Source organism: Aythya fuligula, chromosome 20 (genome assembly GCF_009819795.1).
Source record: "Aythya fuligula isolate bAytFul2 chromosome 20, bAytFul2.pri, whole genome shotgun sequence".
Lineage (NCBI taxonomy): Eukaryota > Metazoa > Chordata > Aves > Anseriformes > Anatidae > Aythya > Aythya fuligula.
Window position 1 is genome coordinate 5,974,723 of NC_045578.1, and position 19,573 is coordinate 5,994,295.

A 19,573-nucleotide genomic window follows, 5' to 3' on the forward strand; every position below is an offset into this window, starting at 1 on the left:
AACAGGAGCCAGTGGCGGCGGTGACCTCATAAAAATTTCCCTTTTCCAACTCTTTCTTTTGACTGTACGGGACAAAATTCTCCCTGGGGGACCTCCGCACCACCCTGAGGCAGACAGCGGGGCGTAAACAGCGGGGGCACATCGCCTTCCTTGGGGGGCGGCGGGGAGACATCAGCACCCTCAAGCCGGCCGGCCTGAGGTGAGGGGGACCGGGGAGGAGACCCCCGACCCTCGGGGGGGCTGCGGGCCGGGCTCCCCCTTGCTGAGGGAGGCCTGAAGGGGCCGGGCCTCGCGGTGGCGGCGCCGCCACAAGCTTGTCCCCCCTGCGCCACCGTCGGCGGGGGTGAGAGGTGACGGCGGCGTCCCCGGAAGCTGTGGCAGGAGGAGGAGGAGGAGGAGGAGCAGGAGGAAGAAGAAGAGGAGGAGGAGGAGGAGGAGGAGGAGGCGGGTGTCCGGGCAGCGGCCTCCCCCGGCCCGTAGCCCCCCGTCAGGGCAGGAGGATGGTGCAGAGCCCGCCCCGCCGCCGCCGCTGAGCTCCGGGCCTCCGCCCGCCCGGCCCGGGGGCCGCTTCTTCCTCACCCCGACCCCTCCGGGCGCCGGTAAGGCAGGGACGGGGCCTGGGGGGGTCGTGGGGGTCCCCTCTGAAGCCTCCTCGGGGTCTTTCTGGGCTGTTTGCGCCCCTCCGGGGACCCTGAGCCCGCGGGGAGGGGGGGCTGAGGTTGGGGGGCTGCCCCCGGCCTGGGTCGGGCACTGGGGGGGCTGGGAGGCGTCCTGTGGTGCCGTGCCCCCTGTGCTTTATCGCTAATTCTTCTCTATTGCTTACCCCAAGGGTTTATTTTTAATTAGATCTTAGCGCCAGCTTTGTGTGCTTGCTGTTGTGCCAGGAAAAAATAGTAAGAAGGGGTAATTCCGGTAGCACGGCCGGTATTTCTGTTGCAAAACGGCTTCCTTCGTTGCCTTTTCCTCTTCGCTACACATCCCTGTTTGGTTCTCTTCTTGGTTTCCCTAAAGGCGTTGTTTTTCTTTAAGGATAAAATTCCTGCTGCACCATGGCAAGGAGATGGCTGCTGGGTACCTCAAGTTAAATTTAAGCCGTAAATCTTAGCCGTAGACACGGGCACCCCGGGAGCCATTGGGGCCTGACGAGGGACAGGACTGATCGCTGCACGGGCTTTTTTGTTTATTTTAATTCCCCTTTGTTTGTTTTTTAAGGGCTTGTCTTCTCTGGGGAAATGTAATTGCATAGTTAGCTCTGCCCACGTTATTACACAGTTGATCCTGGTCGACAAAGCTCGGCTCTGGCTATGAATTATTAAGAGTTCCTTTCCACAGCCTCGCTGGGCTTCAGAGGAGTTTTATGGTGCGTGGTGGGTCGGGAAATGGGAATGCCTCCTCAGGCCCGTCTTTTCTGGTCAATCATTAATGCCTCTGGAGAAGCAGGTAAGGTCAAGGCAGCGGTCACCCGGCCTCCTGCTTCCAGGTGGGGTGTGCGGAGCCGCTCTGGGTTCACCTGGGGAGCTGTGCCTCTTCCCTGGGCTCCTTGAGGCTGGTGGCTGCAATCCAATGTCTGGTCAGCAGGTGTCCGCATAACAGGGGGACAACTTCTGTTGGCAGACTGAGCAGAGATAATATCGAATTGTGCCCGAGAGCCCTGACGCTCTTTGACCCTAGGTTGAGTCCCAGCAAAGAGGATTAAGGCCTCGGTGGCTTTGTTCCTTCCTGTGAGCTGAGGAGTGGCTTGAGCTGAGGAGTGGCTCGAGGCCCGAGGAATGTGATTCTTCTTTTCCACTTGAAAGACAAGGACTTGAAACGCCGCCTGATGACACAGAACAGGCTCTGTGCTCTGCCAGGAGAAAGGCGCGGAGCAGTGCTTGCATCCGAGGGCAGTGACAACCAGACCTCGGTGTCCTTTGTGTGAGCCGGATGCGCCTGGCAGCAGACAGGACGCTGCTGACTCCATCGCCCCCGGACGGGTTTCGTACCATGGGAGTGCAGCTTCCTCCTTAAGCACTTGCTGGCGGCGTTTCTGTGAGCATCATCTTTATTTTTTGTTAAAAAATGTGCTTTTTAAAAGTAGAAATAATGCTGCTTTATCAAACGAGCACGTAAGAAAGTATTACCGAAAACCCTTGGTGTCACAATTTCGTTGCTTTCCCCAAATTTCCCCTTGCCAAAGGCATGGAGGTGTTGGGACTGTTATTTTCGAGCAGACTGTTCCCAGCAGACCTGTCAATAAAGTAGGTTCCCAGAAGTCAGAGCTCCCAGGTTTAGTTTTATAAGAGAACTCGCATATGCCCTGGCATGTCGAGGTTTGGTAATTACCTATCTGGAAAATGGAGACTGTTCCTCCACGAGTTTGGGTTAAGCAAATTGAAGTTGTATTTCTTTTGACCAGGGGTGTGAAGTACACCGGCATGGTAACGTTACTGCTGGGTCTCTGCTTTTTCAGCCGGTGCCTGGTTTTTCAGGTGTTTCGGCTGCTGTTTGTGTTCTTTCCTTTACTGGTGGCCACTGGCTCTTTTTCTACTCCTCTTGCCCTGGCAGTGTTACCTTCTACACGCAGAGCTCTGTTTTGCCATTCCCACTAAAGCTGCCATTTCCTCCCCTTGTCACTCATTTTCTGCTTGTGATTCAAGCTGTGTATCTGTCTGGGTCTCTGTCTCATTACAGTTCTCATTACAAACAACAGTTCTCATTACAGACTGTCTGAAGCGCCTTTTCCTGGCGTTTTTCTGTACTTACCCTGCAGAATCCCGTACCGCCTTCCTTAATGTGTAGCCTTAATGAAGTCAACGATTAACCTCCTTAAACTGGCTGCTAAACCAGCGTCTGATTATTAAGCTGTTACTGAGACTTTTCATTACTTCCTGAGCAAAGCCTTGCGGCAAACTGCGCCCGCGTGGCTGTGGTGGGCTAAATTTGCTTTCTGGTGGAAATGTACAGGATCCGCTTCTAGGGGACAGCCCCTAGAAAAAGGAATCGTTTTCATTTTGCCTTCCTCTCCCAGGTTCTCACGCCGAAGAGCAGTAACTGGAACAGCTTTTTATTTTTGTATTTTTTTTTTAGACTCAAGGACTTTGACGCTGTATAATATTTTATATATATCATATGTCTTATCCTGCAGCCTGTGTGATGCAGAATATGTCATGTTGTAAGTCATGGCTTTGGCTTCTAAAAGTTGGAAGGCTTTAAAGATGCCCAAGCCAGAACTCTTGCACATGAAAACATATTTTTCCCATCACACAGCCTCACTTGGCAAGCAGGGCTGCCTTTTTACAGTTTGGCAACAAAATGTCTGTTTTCAAGCACAGGTTAGGTTTGCTTTTGTTTTGCAGCTGGGTGTATTTTAAATCTTTTTTTTTTTTTTTTTTTTTTGCTTTTAACAATGGTCAGAATTCAGGGTTCATTGAACTAGTGAAAGAAAAGGCTTTCTTCACATCGTTTGTATTTCTTGGCTCTTGGCTTCTCTACTCTTCTGGTTCTTCTTCTTTTCTAACTCTTAGCATTTAAAAAGTATTTTGAACTTGTTTGCGTTTATGCAATGTTTCTTTTGGCATTTATTTCTTGAAATTGTAAATTAAGATCTACAAAATTACCTTTGCCTTCCCAGGAGCATTACGCGACACGCCGCATGCTTGGGGTAAATCCACCGCAGGCGTTTTGAACTCCAACACACAAGTTTGTTGGGCAGGGCTGCTCAGTACGTGGAAATGTCGCATACACGGACATTTGGCTGAGTAAAAGTCAATCTAAAAATTTTCCTTGTTATTTTTTAACTCGTCTACCTTTGATTCTGCTTTCTGACTTTGAGAAGAGTTACATACGGGGGCTTGGGGGTGTGAAATTCAGTATTAATTTCAACCTTCAGCTTTCCTGGAAGCGTGACCAGATTGCTTCCCTTCCTTGCCTTTGTTTTATGGGTAGGAGAGCTGAAATGTTTGCTGTTTTTGTAGCTCCCAGGGATGTTGAAATATTTAATTATGCTTTGAAAAGTGTTTCGAGAGGTGGAAAAAAAACACTTTGTGCAAGTAAGTCCCTGGGCTCTCACACTTTTGTTAATAATCAGCTTCCCAAATGGCTCTGTTATTGGATAATATGAGGAAATAACCTCCTTTGCAGCAGGTGATGCTCTCTGGCTCATTCGGTGTTGTCCAGAGCCTTCCATCTGTGCTCTTCGTGTGGGCAGAGGACCGGGCTGTTTTCTTCTCACGAGAAACAGTGCTCGGTGCTTTCTGTTTCCAGACTCTAGGCAAGCGTTTGTTTGCTTTTAATCAGTAAACATATTTGTAGGATGAAATAGGTCAGAGAATGAGCCACGGACTGGCCTGAGCTGATTCAACATCTCCATTTCTCGCACAGCCCTGAAGGCAGGGGGGCCTCCACACCTCTGCCTGGGTGCCTTGTGATATTTTGGCTGCAGGGGTTGAAGGATCCTAGGGGATGTTTTTGTCAACTTTTTTTCTTCCTCCACAAGCCTTGCTCGCTGCTTTTCTACTTTGAGACGACTGATGGCAGTTACTATGAGTCTCTTCGTTTAGTTTTGTAACGCTGGAGGACAGGCGAAGGGGAAGAGGATCAGCTGGCTGGTAAAAGTGCTCTGCCCTGGAGGATTCCTCTCAATCCCAAGGTAGAGATTTTGGCATCCCTCAGGAGTTAGCCCTGCGTGCCCTCTGCTGCTGGCAGAGATCTGGGGCTGTGCGATTGCATCCTGCAGCATCTCGTTATGGTTCCCGAAAGATGAATTAAAGCAGCTGCATTTGCTGACACCTCTTTTTTTTCCCCATAGATATCAGTATGGAAAAGTAACTTTTCCTATGGAGTTAGTGGGAAAGCTTTCTTTCTCCCAACTGCATATTTTATGTTAAAAATAGTGTATTGTGAAATTCCAACAGAGATGGAAATCCATCGATTAGCTGTCCCCAACTCCTGGAAGAAGCTGCCTGTGAAAGTTGCTGATAGAGTGCGTAGTAGCAGTGGGTAGTTCATTTCAGGGCACAAAGGGGCAGCCTCCTGGCGAGGTTAGACACTTCTTAATTTTAAGTTTTACCCTGATTTTTTTTTTTCCCTTTTTAAAATGTGTGAGATTTTTACCTGTTCAGAAAGTGGGAGATGATAACTGGTGTTGCCGTGAGAGCCAGTGGAGGCCTGATTTCCACTTGTCGGATCAGCTGAGGTTCCTTTTGCCAGTTCTGTTTGATAGCTTGGTGATACCAGATTAGAGATTAGAAGACCACTTAATGAGAATGTTTTTAAGGCTTTGACAGAGCACTTTGAATACTCTGAACTTTAATAGGCAGCTTCACAGGTAACACATCTGTGATCTATTTTGCTTTACCATTTTTCAGTGTACTTACATGTGTGTATTTACTATTTTTGGCGGTTTAGGTGGTAGAGATCACATTCTGTTCCTTGAGAAGAAAGCCATATTTAATTAAGGATATCTTTAGTACCCGCTACAGTTTCCTGCTTTTAAATGAGAGGCGCTTTAGTTTGAGATCAACACCATGGCTTTGTTTGCGTGTTACTTACGGGTGATTTGCTAGGAAAATCACAGTTCGATTGGTTTGTGTTGGAGCGTTTTCCTGGCATGCAATGTTATTTTCATTTAGGTTAACCCTGATGTGACCCATTTCCTAACCCCCATTGTGCTACTGGTAGCGTGAGGTGTCTTTGAAAACGTAATTGCTAATAAAAATACACGGAACTGCACGCAAGGAAGACAAAATGCTCAGAAGTGCAGGAAGATGCAGCTTGGGAAAGATGCGAGGTCTCAATGCAGTGCTGTAGGGATGGGTCAGCTCCAGCCTGCACCCCTTCTCTTCCAGCCACCCTTTTCTTCCTTCAGGCATTTCAGTGTTGGTTTTTGTTGTTGCTGCTTTAAATATTCAGCCCCCCAAATATTTTTCTTCTGTGGACTGCGACTATCTTGTATGTGTAAAAAGAAGGGGAAATATTTTTACAGAAATCACTCGATTTTAAGGTTTCTGGTGGAAAGATAGCAACATTTTGGCAAGAGACATAAAAATTACGTTGTATGTTTACTTTAATCTCTTGGAAAATCATGTTTAGTTTTTCCTTTTGGCAACTGCAATTTTATTTTTAATACCTGCGTTAGTACACCATGTTTTTTGTTGATGTTGTTATGAATTCAGCTCCTTTGATATTAAGCCCCGAGAAGAGAATTTAATACTTCTGCTGTGACTCATTTCATCGACCTTTTGCTCTTTGCAATAGACTTCAAGATTTTCCTGATTTGTAATTTATTCTCGAAAACCTCACAGCTCCGTTTCAGAAGTTACCTTTTCTTCATCCCCTGTCACACACGAGGCAGGAACAGCTGATAGTGTTGCTTTCCTGAGGCTGCTGTATTCATTCTTGAGCCATCGTGGTGGAAAACTCCCCCAGATTGCAGAACAGATGACTTTCTCCTTATTTTTATATGGTTAAACAAGCCTGTGTTTGCCTGGGACTCTGACACACTAACTGCTATTCCCATCCTTCACCATCTTCATCTTTTTAATTCCGTACCAGACCATCCCAGGTTTTGCAGGGATCTAAAAGCACGCCACCTCTGCAGCTCTTGTCCTGTGTTTCCAGATGAGCACCGTCAGCCAGAACTGCCCGTGTCCTCCCGACGCGTACACCTCAGCACCAGGCAGCTACGTTGGAGCTGGAGCCACTGTTCCAAGCTGGCATTTCTCCTTCCTCCTCTTGTACTCCAGGCACTTGTTAGGTTGGTCGTGGATATTTTTATAGCGCAAGCATTAAAAGGCTTGGGCAGCGTGGAGCGAGGCAGACAGCAGCTATTAGGGCCTCTTTTCTAGATTACTGATTTAGCTAAAAAGAGAAACCCGATCTTGTTTCCCTGACCTGCCAGGAGGTAATAGCATTCCGTTTCTTTTCTTAACTGTGTGAAAGAGAAATAAAAGTTCCAATGGTACCCTGTAGGTTATTCATTTACACAGAGCAAGCTGTGAGTTACGAGGAGAGCTGGTAGAGGAAAAGCGATCGTGGTATATTCCTGACAGGCCTTAGCAGAAGGGAGGAGTGTGAGGGTGTGGACCATTAACCAGCCCCCTAAAATGTCACAGGAATATACGTTTTACGTGCCCTGAGCCGTTTCATGAGTTCTTTGATAATTAATGCTGTTTGAGCACTTTGTTCCCTATAAAATCGGCAGCTCTCCAGGCAGCAGCTTGGAAATACTCCTCTTCCTTCTGGTTTGCGCTAGCCATGTCCAATTGCTGTTTTCATGTCAGCTCTGGTATTAAATCCACAGTCATTCCCTTTTCTCTCACGAACGCTCAAAAGGCATGTTACGCTTCGGAAATTGCAGCTTATAGCATTTTCTAATTGCTTTCAAAGCTGGTGACTTATGGGAGCATATTAAGCACCCGGCACTTTAAAGCTGGTGATCTCTTATGTAAAAATATTAGCCCAAATATTTTTCGTACGCGTGCTTCTCAGCACATCGAGCTTTATGGCTGGTTTTAGGCCCTGTGGTAAACAAGAGCGCTAATGGAACTGTTGGAAGCCCCTTTAAAAAGGGCTCGCAGACCTGTATATGCTCTGGGTGACGTTCAGCTTTGATTAAATGCTCTAATAAAGCCTGCATCTGTGTTGTTATTTTCACAAGGAAATCCAGAAGGGAACGCTGCATACGGCTCTGCTTTTGGGTTATCTTTTGATCTATTTCCATCTCAACATGTGTCTCTGATGTTTTTAGCTGGAGCGTTCGGGGTTTTTAACGAGGGCTCGTTTAAAAAATTTGCTGCCAGTGACCAGACAGGAGGCAGGGCGCAGAGAACAAACCAGCATGGTCCTGACTGGCACCGGTTCTCCTTTCCCCTCTCTCTCCTGCCCTCTCCTGACACCGTCGCAGGCTTGTTTGGCCGTACTACGGCTGCTCTTGGGCAGACAGAAGTTCTGGTAAGGTGCATGTTCGTCTCACCACCTCTCTCCTTCTCTTTCCCCTCTTCTCCTTCTCTCTGCTGTCTCGGCACCGTGCTTCTCACGCTCGGACTCGCTGCGTACTTTTGGCAGGGGGTGTTTGCAGTTTTATCAGCTTTTGCTGATAACAAGCTCCTGGCTTTTCTGGTCTTTGCAGAGTGGATGGAAATTGGTTGATAGAACAAAAAAGTAAACGCAAGACACAATCTTGTGCTCTGGAGCGAGCCCCGTCTCATCAAGGACAGCAAGTAGGTGTGTGGGGAGAGTCCAGGAGAGCTGGCACACACAGCTCCATGTCTTGCTGCTGCCCCAGGGCTTCAGGTCTCTCCTCTGGACCCAAATTTCTCTTCTCTGGAGCTGTTTTGCAGCTTTAGTTGGTATTGCTTCTGTCAAGAATAACCGAAGCATTTCTGCCAGTAAAATACTGAGTATGCAAAAGTTGCGATCGATGTACATTGCGGGATCTGAAAAAACAACAACTTGCAAGCTTGTCCTGTTCCCTTCTCCCCTTCCCTTCTGGATCAGTAGATCAGATCACGGCTTGCGCTCCTCCTGCACCCGTGGGCTTACCGGGGCTTGGGCCGCGCTGCAGCTGGGAGGTAAATGGCATGTGCTTCTAATAAGAGTCCATGAGAATCGCACAGACCTGCAGGGAGCAGAGTCCCTGACTTAATTAAGGGTTATCAGATCAGTATGAGTGCTCAAACATTAACCACTGCAGTGCCACATCCTGTAGATACTGGTCCTGGAGCTTGCCATTTCCTTTGGGTTTTGAGGCTGAGCAGCATGTAGCTAGGACCTGTTTCTGTCCTGTTACAGATGGGGTTAAAAGCCTTGTCAACGGGATTGTAGGTAAGACAAAGGTAAAAAGTTTTCTTTGTGTTTTCTCCTTGCAGAGCTGCTGAACGAGGTGCTGCAAGGCTGCACTTTAACACTTGAATGTTTGCTTTTGACTAGGAGATGGGGAAGCTGATACAGTGAACTTAGCTTAAGACTTCCTGCCATGAAAATGGAAAATCAATTAGAAGAATCAGACTAAATACTACTCTTTTTGGATAAAAAGCACTGATTCTGTACGTTTCCTCAGCATATGTTGAGTCCTCTCTTTTGTTTACAGACTGCAGTAAAAGTTCTCTAGCTGCTGCACAAATTGGAGAAAGAAAGGAGCTGCTTTCTCCTCCCCACTCGTGCTGTTATTGGGTGTTTCTGACAACAGGATTCTTGGTGCAGAAGTCCAAAATGCCCCTAGGCTGCTTCTTGGATCCCATTTGGGGCTAAGGATGGGGAGAGTGATGTTTTCAGGCTTCAGCCTTGGTTTTGATCGTATATGCAGAGATGTAGAGTTCGCTTTGTAGGCTGCATTGCAGCTCCATTTGCACTGCAATTCGAGGCGTCCAAATATTGCTGGAATTAGTCACAGAGCCTATTCTGCCTAGGAAAGTGGGGAAGGAGAAGGGCTGGTATTATTGCTCATCAGCGATATTGGGCTGTGCTAGAGGTTGTCTGCGCTGCTTAGAGTCTGTTAGTGATCTTTGGAGCTGAGGAGGTGAAGTCGAGCGTGTTTTGATTTGTGCTTTATTTGAGGCGTACTGAGCCTGTGTTCAACGACCAGCACAGGGCTGTATAATTGAATCTCATTTTCGCATATGATTTCATTTTTTTTTAGTGTCAAACTTCTCTCTTTTGTGATCGACCACCCCCACCCCGCAGCACACGGCCCAGTCACTCTGCTCTAATGTTCTTTCTTTGCAGGTGAACAATCAGAATAATGTTCAACATAAACCTGTTGGAGAACCTGAAGGTTTACGTCAGCAGCCGACCTCCGCTTGTGGTCTTTATGATCAGCGTAAGCGCTATGGCAATAGCTTTTCTGACACTGGGCTATTTCTTTAAAATCAAGGAGATCAAGTCACCAGAGATGACAGAGGTACGGTACAAGAAGTTCCCAGGTTGAACAGTGGGAATACTGATTTGAAATACATGCACAAAGCTAATGAGTTCCTTTTTCCCTCCTGAAAACCTTTTTATGGCGGTGCAAGAGTCTTATGGGAGATTGTTTTCAGCAGACTTGCCACTGATTTTACAGGAAAAGTGACTGTTGGTGTGAATGTGTGAATAGTCTTATTTTAGTTTAAGGGTGAGGCCAAATCATCTGACTTGGATTTTCCCTGCCGTGGCTAGGAGCCTTTTTTTTTTTTTTTGTTAGTTTTTATTATTATTCCATGATGTCAGCTAGGTTGTTTGTGAAAATCCTGTTCTTACCTAGCGTTACAATGCTGTAAGGAGGAAAACCTTGGTGGAAACTGCTCGTACCCTGCGCGCAGTGAGGGTGGACCAAACCAGTATATTTCTGGAGTTTCAAGAAGGGTATTCTTCTGCTGTGCCCAGCAGCGGTCAGGCAGTGGCTGGGATTGAACACTTCAGACTTTTGTAAACAACTTGTCCCATTGTTGAGATAGCCATGGTGGTGTTTGTGCTTGCTTCGTGAGCCATGTAATTTACGTTAAATGGCTTGAAACTGCAGGCAGGATAGTACGTAGCAAGGTCTGTGCTGCTGTAGGCAAGTGGCAACAGAAGTTAACGTGCTAATCTGCTCTAAATCGTTGCGTTTGTTTGAAGGACTGGAATACTTTCCTCCTGAGGTTTAACGATTTGGACTTCTGTATATCTGAGAATGAAACCCTAAAGCATCTCATCAATGATACCACAACTCCAGAAAGTACCGTGACCAGCGGCCAGGCGAGATCTTCTACACAGTCTCCACAGACTCTTGAGGACTCTGGTCCTATAAACATCTCTGTTACAATCACTTTGACGCTGGACCCACTCAGACCATTTGGCGGATATTCCCGCAACGTCACACATCTAAGTTCCACAATTTTTGGACACCAAATCGGACTCTCAGGTATGCGGGACTTGACTTTTATAAATTTGAATGACAGCTACAGATTCAAATGAAAACTTTATTATTGGTGAGATGAATCTTTTGCTTAGAGCAGATTTATTGTGAGTGGAGTCCTGTACAGAGCCCTTCACTTGCTCACATTTTGAAGGCATTAACGTATGTACTTTAGAGATCAAGTAGTGTATTGCCTAAAAAATACAAAGTTTAGTTAAAATGCATACATAAATTTTAATACTGAAAACAGCAACAAATAAAATGATTTAAATTTCTGTGGAATGAAGACCTCTTATTTGGCTGCCCTGACAGTTTTGACATGAGATTAGATTGTTAATAATAGAAGCTTGTGGAATTTTAGCTTTTAGCCAGGGTTGCATTTTATAATCATGTCTGAAGGTGTCTTGAACCTCAGAGATCTGTAAGGAGACATTTGCCATAGCTGTAAATCTGTGTTCTTGTATTTTATATTATTATTTTGTTACTGCTTTGCGTGCTATCAAATGCAGGTTCTGTTTCAAGTAGCCTGGATTTATTTTCAGTATGAATATGTCCATGTGGATTTAGTGTAGACTACTTAATCTGCAGTTCAGTATCTGCTAGCACCTTTTCATCTGCACAAATATCTCCAATTTGAAATGTGAGCTTCAAAAAAAGCAGATGTTCAACAACGTCTTTGGCAGGAGAAAGGCTAAAGAAGTGTGATTGTACTTTCTAATAAAATTCTCAGAACATGCATGAATTCATTTATAAATAGGGAGGTATTTGTTTCTGAAAGGAGCCTGATGATCAATCCCACTTCTTTTGGGGGCAGGAGAGATTAGAAGGACCAGCAGTTGTTATTCTCAAAATTTTCTGGTGCTTTTTGTTGTTTTTTAAACTTTTTCTGCTTTCTCTGTTGATAATAAAGATGCTGGGTGACTTCAAAGGTACAGATCCAGGGTAATGTTGCCTTCTTAATCAATTGCACGCTTTCCTTATCCTAGCGATTGTTGCTCGGCTACTTTTGTGATTGGAAAACAGCTTTTCTTCTTTCCTCCTCTCTTTCTCAAAGGCAGAGAATCCCATGAGGAGATAAACATTACGTTCACCCTGCCGACTGCCTGGAATTCAGATGACTGCGTTCTTCATGGTCACTGCGAGCAGGTCGTATTCACAACCTGCATGACTGTGACAGCAGCCAGCAACGTGTTTCCTGTCACAGTGTAAGTGCATTTTAAACTCTTTCATAGACTGGTTGTTGGGTGATTAATTTCTCAGCTGCTTCTCTGAGGTTGTCACATCTGATGAATGTTGTTGTTGACTGGATATCGTGTACCTGCTTTCCTTCCCCTGCCATAAAACCCTGTCTGTCTTGAGACTTCTGCTGTCTTTTAGCAAGGCTAGATTTTTCTGTGAATGTTTTGTCTCTAGGCATGCCTGCCTTTCAGCATGCAGCCTGTGATTTAAACTTCAGTAGGAACTATGGGATCAGTGAATATTTAAGAAAGATACCCTATAATTTAGTTTCACTACCTTGTATGAGAGCTAAGACTTGACTCTGAGGATCTTATCCTCTTCCCTGCCTAGAGATGAGCATAAGCTGAACATTGCTTTGCTACCAAACCCAGCAGGTGCAGACCTTTCATCAAAATAGTTTCCCTTTGTCTCCTCCAGACTCCCTGACACTATTCAGTATACTCTGGAGAACCATCAGACAGGTTCCCAGGACTGTATGAAGCCATATGAAAACCAGTATTTTTCTAATTAAGCCGTGGGGTGTTGACTTACTGCAACAAAATTCAGTTAAATTTTAATGTTCATATAGAAATCATGTTTTTTATACAGTGTTTTGGTGAAGACTTTTTTTTTGCTGTTTTGTGAAACTGTGTTTTATACTGCTGTTGAGGAGACTGGGCCTGACTCGGTTCTGAAAGTTAACCTTACTGAATGTGGAGAATGGCAATTAAGGTGCTAATTATTTCTGTTTTTCTGCAGTCAGCCACCACATTGCGTTCCTGAAACGTACAGCAATGCCACACTTTGGTACAAGATCTTTACCACAGCAAGGGACTCTAATACAAAATATGCACAAGATTATAACCCTTTCTGGTGTTACAAGGGAGCAATTGGAAAAGTGTACCACGCTTTAAATCCCAAACTAACTGTTATAGTTCCAGATGTAAGTGCCCCGGTGTTTTTACACGTTATGTTGAATGAATGTGGTTTAACTGAATATGGGTCCCAAAATAGTCAGATTTAGTGCTTTTTAATTATATTCAGCACAGGGGCTGAAACAGAGTTGAATATGCTTCATCACTGGTGGGCACAATGGTGTTCATGTAATCTCTATGGCCCTCACAGTTTTTAATAACCAAGCTTTATATTCTGAAATCATTTGACAAAAGGTAGTTCTTGTATATGGGAAATCTCTCGCACAGAGTTTTAACATGAGGAGCATTTTAGCTCTTTTTGTGCCACAATTAAGAATCCCTTTCATTACTATGCCATCTTTTAATAGGGGAGAAAGTTGATTCATGAAGTAATTTCTGTGCTGAACTGGTAATTATTGCTCTAATATTAAGTGTCAACTATTGGTGCATTGTCAGTAAATGGTTTTAATTTTCTGTGCAGGATGATCGCTCTCTAATAAACCTGCATCTCATGCATACCAGTTACTTTCTTTTTGTGATGGTGATTACAATGTTCTGCTATGCAGTTATTAAAGGCAGACCAAGCAAACTGAGGCAAAGCAATACAGAATTCTGCTCTGAAAAGGTGAGTTTGAGTAATAACAAAATATTGACTCTGTTAAGAAAACATAGCAAGCCTCTTTTTTTTACATAGTACAGACTAGTTCTTATCTCTTGAAATGTAGGCTTAATTCTTTTTCAAAGAGATGTGGGTGTTTTATCGTGTACAGTAAAGAAGGGTTCTACAAAATATATATATGTGCTGTGTAGGTCCTCAGTTAGATTTCTCTCCTCCAGAAGTGGATTATTGCAGTTCAGGAAGTGCTATAATGCAGCTCTTCTGCCACACTTCTGTTGTTATTCTCACTATTTTGTATGAAGCATTGATTAGATAGCACCGAATGGTTTTATTTACCTTTCATCGCAACAGACTGAAAATTTTGAATAAAACATGATACATAATTCTGATTAGCAGCCATTAGAATTACAAAAAACAATCACAAAGGTATTGAAACAGTCATTATTCAGTATGCATTGGAGACACGGACTTTGCTTGAAGGATTAAATATGAATATATTTATTGTGAAGTAGGAAATGAATGTTGGCACCCTTTGATCTTAATGATTTTTTGTAACATAAGCTGTTCTGTTTTGTATTGTTTTTAAATTGATTATGCTAAGAACAAAATACCTTCAGACTTGCTTTGATTTCCTTTCCAAGTTAGACTTCCAAGGTTCTTCGAAAAAGGCAAGGACAGATATGCCAGCTGCATGGAGATAAGTAATATCACTGTTATGGGATTAGGAATTTGGCTTTAATTAAATGTTTTCTTTTTCTTTTGTTTAGGTTGTTTTGTCAGAAGCATAATCCATCCTCTTCTTTTACTGAGAATGACTGAGAACCGTAATCATTGCCTGCTGAACCCAGAATGGGTCTTAACACTCTGTGAATACATTATCTTGCAATGTTGGTTTATTCCAACCAAAGACATTTCAAGTGCCTGTAATTGATTTGTACATATTTATAAAAGTATATTCAGAATAGGTCAGATGATGCACTTGTTCCGCATTGTAGTGCGGCCAGAAACTTTCAGTCTTTACCTGTGGACATAGCCGAATGTTTGTGTAGATATGTTTAGTGATATGGCTACATATAGTCAGAGCAAGATATTTTTGTCTAGCTGCATCTGGGCAGGTTAAGATGCCTTTGCAAATGTCTCAAACAAAACAATGAATCTTTGTTTTTTGCCCAATGATATGTACAGTGTGTTTGAAACAGTATGCACCTTTGATATAATACTGCATTTCCAGAGCCACCAACCTACTACATGAATTAAATGTGTATTTGTGTGGCCTGATACCTTCTTCCATTTGCTCCTTGCTTGCAAGAAAAGATATGAACATTTTTAGATATTTTTTTTGAAAAAAAGAAATACATATACACATTTTAATAGTGCTGTATTTAGGACAAACTTGTGCTTTTATTCATAGTAAAAACTTAAGAAGTGAAGTCCCATTTTAAAATCTTTCTTATTGAAAACTGCTAAGTTTGATTATTTTTTTTCCATTTGGCCTGCTGAATGCCAGAGAATCAGTCAGCATAGAGACTACCTGGAAAGCTTTCTACTTAGCCTCCCATCTGCAGTCCTCAGACCCAGAATATGCATCTCCGCTGCAGAGCAGCTTTCTGTAAACATTTTTTTCTAGAAAGTGAAACTTGGTTAAAAGATGCATTGTATTAACTGTCTGTTGGGGCTCTGCACAGCCTTGGGCAAGTGCAAATAATGAAAGAAAAAGAAATCCCATAGTCTGTTACCAACTCTCACTTTGGGACTCTATCCATCTCTGAAGGGCAGCTGAAAATGACACTTTATTAGCTTAGTCCAATTTCAATTTAATGCTGTGCACTCGGGGGAAGATGATGAGGAGTGAACTAGTACTGTTGCGATTAAGGTCAGAGAGACCACACAGTAAAATTCATACTGTTCTCTGTGTCCATTCTTAAATCAGAGGAGTTTTTGTGATGTGCATTTTTCCCTTTCTCATTCTGGCTTTTGCTGTTTCTTTCCAGCTTGTTATTTGGTAACCTCCTTAATTTTCAGGAGTCTGGATTTTCCTGCAGACACTTCCACCACTGCTTTTAAAATCTCACTGATTGCCTTAATTGACCTTTCATCTTGTCTTTGTAGAACCATAGAACGGGGTGGGTTGGAAGGAACCTTAAGGATCATCTAGTTCCAACCCTCCTGCCATGGGCAGGGACACCTTCCACTAGACCAGGTTGCTCAAAGCCCTGTTGGGCACCCACAACTTCTCTGGGCAACCTGTTCCAGTGCCTCACCACCCTCCTAGTGAAGAGGTTCTTCCTTATATCTAATCTAAATCTACCTTCTTTCAGTTTAAAGCCATTACTTCTTGTCCTATCACTACAAGACCTTATAAATAGACCCTCTCCAACTTTCTTGCAGGCCCCTTTTAAGTACTGGAAGGCCACTAGAAGGTCTCCCTTCTCTTCTCCAGGCTGAACAACCCCAACTGTCTCAACCTGTCTTCACAGAAGTGCTCCAGCCCTTTGATCTTTGTGGCTGTCCTCTGGAGTTGTCCCAACAGCTCCAAGTCCTTACATTGGGGCCCCCAGAGCTGAATGCAGTACTGCAGGTGGGGTAGAGGGGGGACAATCACCTCCCTTGCCCTGCTGGCCACGCTGCTTTTGATGTAGCCTGGAATACAGTTGACTTTCTGAGCTGAAAGACCATCACACCAGATCATGTTGAGCTTCTCATTCACCAACACCCCCAGGTCCTTCTCCTCAGGACTCTGCTCTCAATCTGTTCTCCTCCCAGCCTGTGTTTGTGCTTGGGATTGTCCCGTCCCAGATGCAGGACCTTGTGCTTGGCCTTGTTGAACTTTATGGAGTTTGCACAGGCCCACCTCTCAGGCCTGTCCAGCCAGGTCCCTCTGGATGGCATCCCTTCCCTCCAGCGTGTCGACCACACCACATGGCTTGGTGTCACCGACGAACTTGCTGGGGGTGCATTCGATCCCCCTGTCCACGACAGAGATGTTAAACAGCACCAGTCCCAGAACCGATGCCTGAGGAACACTGCTTGTCAGGGGTCTCCACGTGGATGTTGAGCCATTGACCACAGCTCTTTGAGTGCAACCATCCAGCCAATTCCTTACCCACCGAGCTGTCCATCCATCAAATCCACATCTCCAATTTAGAGACAGTATCCTGCAGGACAGTGTCAAATGCTTTGCACAAGTCCAGGTAGATGATGTCAGTTGCTCTTCCCCTATCCACCAACACTCTAACCCTCTTGTAGAAGGCCTCCAGATTTGTCAGGCACAATCTATCCTTAGTGAAGCCACGTTGGCTTCACCGATCACCTCTGTTTTCCACGTGCCTTAGGAGGGTTTCAAGGAGGATCTGCTCCATGCTCTTGCTGGGCACAAGAGGTGAGGCTGACTGGCCTGTATTTCCCCGGGTCTTCTTTTTTCCCTGTTTAAAAATGAAGGTTATGTTTCTCTCTTCCAGTCAGTGGGAATGTCACTGGACTGCCACAACTTCTCAAATATGATGGACAGTGGCTTAGCAACTTCATCTGCCAGTTCCCTCAAGGCCCATAGTTGCGTCTCATCAGGTCCCATGGGCCTCTGCACCTTCAGGTTCCTTAGCTGGTCTCAGGCCTGGTTCTTTCCTGCAGAGGGTGGTTCCTCATTCTCCCAATCCCTGCCTTGGCCTCCTGCAATTTGGGTGGTGTGCCAGTGGTCTCTTGCTAGTGAAGGCAGGCAAAAAAGTCATCGAGTTCCTCAGCCTTCTCTATATCCCAGGTAATTGGGTCTCTCATTTCCTTAGAGAAACCTTTTAGTGCTGATGTACCTATAGAAGCTTTTCTTGCCCTTGATGTCCCTGGCCAGATGTAATTCTATCAGAGCTTTGGCTTTCCTGACTTGATCCCCAGCTGCCTGGACAATTTCTCTATATTCCTTCCAGGCTACCTGTCCTTGCTTCCACTCCCTCTAGTCTGCTTGAGTTTGTCCAGAAGTAACTTGTTCATCCATGAAGGCCTCCTGCCCGACTTCCTCCTGAGCTTGGAGGAGGTGATCCTTGAATCGCCTTGATCCTTGGCTCCTATATCTCTTGGGGAAGGAAGTTTTCATCAAAACATTTGTGTAACATCCTAGATGGCTTGTGCCGTGCTGTGCTGTCCCTCCAACAGATAGTGGGGTGGTTAAAGTTGCCCTGTGAGGATCAGAGCTTGTGGATGTGAGGCTGCTCCTGTCCATCTATAGAGGGGCCTCATCCACTTGGTCTTCCCAGTTGGGTGGCCTGTAGCAGACCCCCACTACAATGTCACCTGTCCCTGCCCTTCCTTTAAACCTGGCCCCTCAACTCTCTGTGGCTCCTCATCCATCCCCATGCAGAGCTCCACACACTCCAGCTGGTCACCAACACAGAGGGTGATTCTTCCTCCTCGTCTCCCCCTGCCTATCCTTCCTAAACAGCCTCTATCTTCCCATCCCAACACTCCAGCCATGGGAGCCATCAGGCTGCTCCTGGCTAAATTGCTGGTGTCCCTATGAAACAACAGCAGCAGATAATAGTCGGGGCTGTATGAGGCATGCTAGTTTCTTGGTGACATCCCTGATACAAGCCCCCAGTAAGCAGCACACCTCTAGAGAGCGTCAGGTTGGCAGATGGGTGCCTCTGTACCTCAGAAAGTCACGTACTATCACCCATCACCTTTTCTTAGCCATGCTGGTTGTTATACGGGGAACAGATCTGTCTGCCTTGTTCAGTTCCAGCATCTCTCCTGATGTGATGGGTCTCTCCCCTTCAGTCTGTGGAGCAGTAAAGCGGTTCTGCAAGGGCACCTCAGCCTTCGGGGGAAGCCTTTTCCTCCTGCTGGTCCTTGCTGCTGCAAGCTTCCACCCTTCTGCATTATTGGCCCCTCTCCCTTCTGTACGTGCCAGTGGGGGAATCTTTGGCTGTTGGGCTGCGGGTCCACTGCAGGCTGCGCTTGGAACCAGCTGTCTAACTCCATCTCGGCCTCCCTGATGTCACACGGCCTTCTCACCTCCTCCTGCAGCTCAGCCACCTGCTGCAGGAGATCCTCCACCTGGGCACACCTTTTGCAGGTAGGTCTGCAGCCCACACATATGCTTTTCTCTCTCTTTCTTTGGTAAATATTGCTCTAAAGTACACAAAACAAGAAAACCCAAGTAAGGTCTTACAGTCTCAATTATGCTGGCATAAGATTCTTAGTTTATTACACATAGACACTATTGGGATTGCTACCCTACTGATTCGTGGGTCTGTATCTATAGGACTTCAGTATTCAGCAAGTTCACAACTCTTCAGAGCATTTGAAGCAAATAACCACGCTTTTCTTCAGAACATATTTCCATTCCAGAGTTTTGGTTACTTAAATGGTGTTAACTAACTTGCATTTTTCTCCAGGGATGTTAAGGTAAAGCTTGAGAGATGGCCTAGTTTGGAGTCTAGGGATAAAATGAAGCTTCCATTTTTTCTCCTGATGCTGCTATGGGCTAATACTGCTTCACTGATGTGAGTCGGTGAAGTAACACAGGTAGACAGCTTCTCCTGAAAATTGTCTGAGCTGTTCCTAATTAATTCATGCATACCCAGCCTTCTGCATTGATACTGACTTTGAGAGTTGCCTACGAGGGTGGCTTGATCTTGGGACCAAAGGCAGGAAGAGGAAACCGATTGGGGTGGTGTTGCAAATTCTGGAAATACCTAATAAAAACCATAATGCGACTCCTTTAAAAAAGCAAACCCATATCCTTTCTGTTTCAGCAACCTAAAGATCCACCTCCAAATGTCCTATTTACGAATTGATCTGGTGGGGAAAAGAGATTTATTTTTTTTTTAATCAGTTTTGCTATTTGGTAATTAGAGGAGCCTGCTTTGCAATTTGTCACCCACTGCATGGAAATACAGAGAAATGCTAAGATTGTGACCAACAAAAGCAAAAGGGAAAACGTTACAGAAATGTATTTTTGGCCTTAGCTTATCCCTTTGCACC

General features: G+C 45.1%; 1 protein-coding gene across 1 annotated transcript; it reads left to right on the plus strand.

Moving 5' to 3' along the window:
* Window positions 1-392: 392 nt before the first annotated feature.
* On the plus strand, window positions 393-15,774 carry TMEM248 (transmembrane protein 248). Its single transcript, XM_032201024.1, has 7 exons — window positions 393-599; window positions 9,703-9,877; window positions 10,570-10,855; window positions 11,904-12,054; window positions 12,827-13,010; window positions 13,463-13,606; window positions 14,368-15,774. Exons 2-7 carry the CDS (start codon window positions 9,719-9,721, stop codon window positions 14,386-14,388), a joined length of 945 nt encoding a protein of 314 aa, XP_032056915.1. The 5' UTR covers window positions 393-599; window positions 9,703-9,718; the 3' UTR covers window positions 14,389-15,774.
* The last annotated feature ends 3,799 nt before the right edge of the window (window positions 15,775-19,573 follow it).